Here is a 5,835-nt window from a genome sequence, read left to right as displayed (position 1 = left end):
TCCAACTGACAACTTATTTCAGTATTTATTTTTTATTTTTTAAATTATTTAGGTAAAAGCCATTTTTTTCCCCAAAGTGCAAATACGAAATTCATTACATAAAACAAACGTGAGAAGAAAAAAAGAAAGAAGTGGAAACAATGGCCTGCCTAATCCTCTTCCATTGTTCAAGCTCCAAACGCCATTTTTAAGTCTCAATATGCTATGTTATTTACCAATTTACACTTAAATCCACTGGAAAAAAGAAAAACCATACTAAAGTCTCTTTTTTCTAGAACCCGATGAGCCAGATCCACAAGTTATGGAAATGGCACATTCCTTGTGTGCTTGGTCGTCGATGTAGTCGGAATTTCGCTGGAAAGATAACCCAGAAAATCACCTCGATCATACAATGGTGGCAGTGCGGTTCTCCACCTTTCGAGCTTCGACCGAAGCCCTTCGATGCTTTCATCTAAACTCCACCCATCAGCCAATGAACTCTCCGCCTCTTCCATTCTTTTATGTTGCAAATTTTTAGCCACCGCTGCCGCCACTTCTGATGGCGATGGACCCAGTTCTGAATCTGTCCAAATTGTTGACCCACCTAGTTTTCTCGGTACCCCGCAACCCAACCTGGTGAATCTCATCCCAGTCGGTGACTTACCAGGTGGTGCTGCAGAATTTTGTTTTCCTTTCTTACTAGTTTTTTCAAACACATAATTTACCATGGAACTCCCTCTTGAATTAATCTTGATATTTTTTTCAAAGGCTTTCGATCCGTTAACCATCGAACTAGATTTTCCCTTCTTGGGAATGTAATTTACCATTGAACTCCCTCTTGAATTAAGCTTATTGTTGTTTTTTCCAATTTCTGTTCCATTAACCATTGATCTGCCATCGACAATGGAGGACCGTTTAGTGGATTTCCCAGGCGGCCTTAAATCTAATTTTAAAATGGAACTCGAATCACTCTTGGTTCGTCGAAGATCGGGTTTCAGCAACCCATTAACCAAAAGCTGATACTTATTGCTTTTGCTAGTGCTTGAAACAGGGTTGACAATGGAGTTTTGAAATGGATCTTCCTCGCCAATTAAATGTTGGTATCCCACCGCCGACGACCCCATTTGCAAATACAATGGCATGCTCCTCATTGAACTATCAAGCAATGCCACCCCAATGTTCAAAATCCCTTGGGGTCGACCTGACGGTTGCCAAACCTGAAGCGCGACAAACCACATCCCTAGTTGGACTTCTTGCCGGTTTCACCGCTGAGAAACTGGTGGGATAAGGTTCCCGATGATAGCTCGGACGGTCCCAACATGGATGTTACGAAACCAATGCACGGCATAGATTTCGATCGTGACGGCCGACGTATCCCGAGGGAGGAACTCCTCGTCAACACGAAAAACAAACTTATCGTTCCATGTTGGATTGGTATGACCTTGATTGTTGTTAGAATTGTGTGACCCAAATTCTAAGAGATTGCTTGCAAGTCAAGTTAAACAAAAATATATTTTCTTTCTAGAAGATTTAGTATTTATTAGTATAATATATTTAGCATTTATTAGTATAGTTTATTTGACTTACTAATTTAGCCTATAAATAGGCTCTTTTGCAATCTTAGAAATTAGACACACCCATTAGATTATAACTCATAACACATTCAGAGAATTTTGTGTTTACGTTTTCGGGTTCTTTGTTTTTCGGGTTTTCAGGTTTAGTTTTTATCTTCATCTTTTGTACTCTTCATTCTTTTTCCATTATAGTAAAGTTATCTTTGCCCGTGGTATTTTATCCTCTTTAGAGGGGTTTTTCCACATTAAATTTGTGTGTTCATCTTCTCAATTTCTTCTGTTATTTTTACTTGTTTGTTGCTTAATCGGAACGATCCTAACAATTGTCGATTCGGGTCGACAGTTTTCGCTCCGAATAGCCTGGGCTGAAATCATATTGATTTCCAGTAGCTGGAATGGCGCGAAAACACTCATAATTATGACAAAAAAGAAGGGAAAAAACGGCTGAAGTCGTCGTGTTTCTTCTTCGCCGTTCGTTTATTTGTTTCTATCGACAAAAAGATGGGGGTCCTGGTGTGCAGTTATTGTGGTATGGTTGTCAGTTCATTTTTGATAGCCTTTGTGAAAATATATATATGAAGTTTTGTGTCTTGTTTGACAAGAAAACAATTACAGTTGATTTTACAGCTTTAATTAGGATTTTGAGTTTTGAAGTTTTAACAGCCTGCTGGTTTGATTTTAAGTTTCATAATTTTAAGTTTTTTTAAATTAATCATTCATATTAGGCTAATTTCAATATTTAGTCACTCTAACATTGAAATAACTTAGTCACTAGACTGAAGCTTGATATGGTATATTAGGCAAACTTATTATTTTCATATCGAGAAAAGAATTTTTTGTCACAAATTATGTATATAATGTCCTTTTTTTATAATTGAAGGAAAAGAATGGAGTTGATTGGAATTAAAGTCAGGCTCTTATACTTAGAACATAATATTTTTACCATTGAATCAAAAGGTTGTTGACATTTATATATATTTTAAAAAATTAATTAAGTTACTTTCTTTTAAGAAAGAACTACTTAAGTTAGAAAACCTTAACATTTGGGGTATCTTTTTCATTGTAGATTGGTTAATTTGTATCATGTGTATAAAATATCTTCATTGTTATTATTGTATCTTGTTCCTTATGAATGAATGAATTTTCCATTTGTAAGTTTCCTGTACAAATTTTACTGAATTTGGTTATATACTTTCAACTTCGGAACTGCTTTTGATTGCAAATTGGAATTGCTATGTTTGAATAATGTAGTGGAAGTATATGTCAAATGGTAAACTACTAAGGTTACAAACATAATATGCAAAGTTATCTTTAATCATATCAAAGAACTTTACAATGAAAAAATGGGCTAACTACGCAACAAGTTTTAAGGGATGTGGCTTCTCCCGTTTTCATACAATAACATATTTCAAATGGACTAATACCTAAACAAAAAAACAAAAGACAATTTTGATATTTGTTCCCTAAACCTAGATGTTGTATGCATAAGACAATTGGTATAGCTCTACCAATTTCAGCTGTGGTAAGCAGTTCACAAAATATGAATGTTTATAAAAAATGTTATTATAAGTCAAAACGCATTCATTGTGGATAGTGATACATGCAGTCTATTTCTCTTATCACTTTCATTCATTTCACAATTATTGGTTCTACATGCAATTCGTTTTGGGTAATATCGAGTTACCAGAAGGATTGATTGGACATATATAATTAATTCTCAAATAATTTGTAATTCAGTTATGACCCTTCACTTTTAATAACAACATTATTTAATCATGGAGTTTTTCCACTATAGTACCATGACTAAACTCTCCCTTATTATATACTATTACATAATCAACTCAATAAGTGCTCGCCCAATGACATTGTCATAAATGTGTTACCCTAATAGGATATCCTTAATATCTTTGAAATAAAATATGTTATCTCAATGTGATCCTATTTTATCTTACGGTATCCATTACATCATCCGATATGAAAAAGTCAATTACTAACAAATACTAATTAAATAATTTGTCTTATGACAAATGTCTCGTGGCCATGTTCCTTTTTCAATAGCCATGTAATGTCAATAAGAGGATATCATTTACCCTTATATTTTTAGGTTTATGCTCTACTCCGAGTAAAGATCCGCCCGATTTTGATTTGCGCATATAGGACAAATGACCCAATACCACATCTTTTTGCTATGATTTCATTTCCTTTTTTATTTTAATTTAATTCCTTTTTCTTTCATGTTTTCTGCCAAATATTCAACGTATTTCTCATATTATTCGATTGATTAATAGTTTGAAATCGTTCTTATTTCTATTTCAATTTGTAAATAAAAAGATTTATGATTATGATATAGGTGGTAATCATAAATTTATTACCAATTGGGTTTTTCTAAACGAACTGGATGCTTCATTTTTCGGTCCAACCAAGCCAACCATAAATCGTCTAATTGAAAATATTAATCTGGATACCCCCAAAAAATGAAATGGATCTCTAATTGCACTTCATTACACTTCGCGCTACAAATTTTTGATAATTCAATCAATCTTTTTGGGGCGAAACAGAGGATATCTCGATCGGGCGAGAGAAGGTTATGGTTCCACTATTGTGGAGTGATGCTACATCATGCAAAAGTCATATACCCACTATATTAGCTTCAGGTTCCTTATCTATTTGACTTCAAGCTTTTCATGCATCAAAGTATACGAGTCATTCATACATAGTCCATCATTCACTTAGGATTTAGGTATATCATTTTATGAACGTCACAAGTGAATAAATCCATAAATGGTTCTAGGATAAATTCAACTTGGGACCTGTCTGATGTATTGTCAATCTAGACAATCACATATATGACTCTATCTTTTAGGAGTCACCTGCCCTGACATCCAAGACAAGGTATCTCCCTAATTTGACTTAATAGACGACATAATAGTCTTTTAATCGATTTGCTTAATTTTGATTAAACTAAAAACAATTTAGATTATCTGCTAATATAAGTTGTCTTCTCACATTATAATCTGACCACATAATGCAACTTAATATTAGTTAAACACTAAATAATCAATGAGCCAATATGTGCTTACATTTTACTTCATGTGCAAAAATCATTGAGGACAGATAAAAATGATATTAATGAGTAATGGATTTTTTTTAAACCAGTCTATTCAAAGAAGTACAAGTACAAAATTATGAATACACTACATGGCACATTCCAAATCTGGTGAACCCAATCAAAAGGCATGTAGATGTGAAGTTATCTATTTGGCATAGTGTAGTCCACCTAATTGCAGTCTTTTGGTGAATGAGAGTTGGCGTAAATTATCCATTATGTAAGTAATTAAAGATTATATCTCAGGTTGTTCTGCTAATTAAGAAAAGATTGTGGCAAGTGAAGACTAAGCACGGTGTGAGTTACCGCCAAATATATAGTACGCCTAGTTTACCTAAACACTATGCAAATTGGGTTTTGTAATATTATTTAGTTAGGAGTCAACTGAATTGACTGGTCAAATAATATTTGTATAGGATCCTCATTTATATTTCTCTCGGATTTTGTAAGCCATTTATTAGGACAAATTATGGATAAAATTGACACTTGTAAGTTCCATTAAAGGGAAACTGGATATATATATTTGGTGAGAAAGGTTCCCTTGGGGATGGTTTTTCTTTCTTCAATATTACTCTCTAGTTTTTCTTCTTTAACTTATATGTTTTCTTTTCCTTTATTAAGCTGGAAATGAAGGTTTTTGATTTACTCAAAGGTTGTTCCACCTTCTAGTAAGTCTGATAACTCTGCATGTTAAGTTTTTGAAAGAATAAGGATTGTAAAAAGCATTTAAATAGTGAGTTGTGAGTAAGAGACCTTGCATGGGGGTTGTCTGTAATTGAGATGCTAGTCATTTATCTATAAATGAGCTTTAATGGTGGTTCTATTTTCTTTAAGTAGTTATTGCTATTGGTTCTAGAATGTTGTTCAAGTTTTGGAACTCTAAGCTGCAGTTTTGGTGAGTATCAGGTGAGTCTCTATCTTGGCTCTTGTATGTGTATAACATTTTTTGTGATGCCTCTAGTATGGCAATTATAGTGCTAACCAAACTAGTAGATCATGATATGAAGATATATGTAAGACCATGTGGTAGAGATCCATGAAATTATATGATAAGTAAAACATTCATGGTTATGCCTTAGTGAATTGGAAACTGGATTGACAGATCACGACATGAAGAGGACTAAGTCTATGAGGGAGAAACCCATAGCACCTTCTGTGGAAGTCTGCTGGGACAGT

At 33.9% G+C, this 5,835-nt stretch overlaps 1 protein-coding gene across 1 annotated transcript; it reads right to left on the bottom strand.

Moving 5' to 3' along the window:
- Positions 1 to 299: 299 nt before the first annotated feature.
- LOC105775500 (uncharacterized) lies at positions 300 to 1,217 on the bottom strand. Its single transcript, XM_012598009.2, has one exon. It carries the CDS (start codon positions 1,215 to 1,217, stop codon positions 300 to 302), a length of 918 nt encoding a protein of 305 aa, XP_012453463.2.
- Between the last annotated feature and the right edge of the window lie 4,618 nt (positions 1,218 to 5,835).

Source organism: Gossypium raimondii, chromosome 10 (assembly GCF_025698545.1).
Source record: "Gossypium raimondii isolate GPD5lz chromosome 10, ASM2569854v1, whole genome shotgun sequence".
In the NCBI taxonomy this organism is placed as follows: domain Eukaryota; kingdom Viridiplantae; phylum Streptophyta; class Magnoliopsida; order Malvales; family Malvaceae; genus Gossypium; species Gossypium raimondii.
The sequence above is the reverse complement of the archived record's forward strand: the minus strand, read 5'-3'. Positions and strand labels throughout refer to the sequence as shown.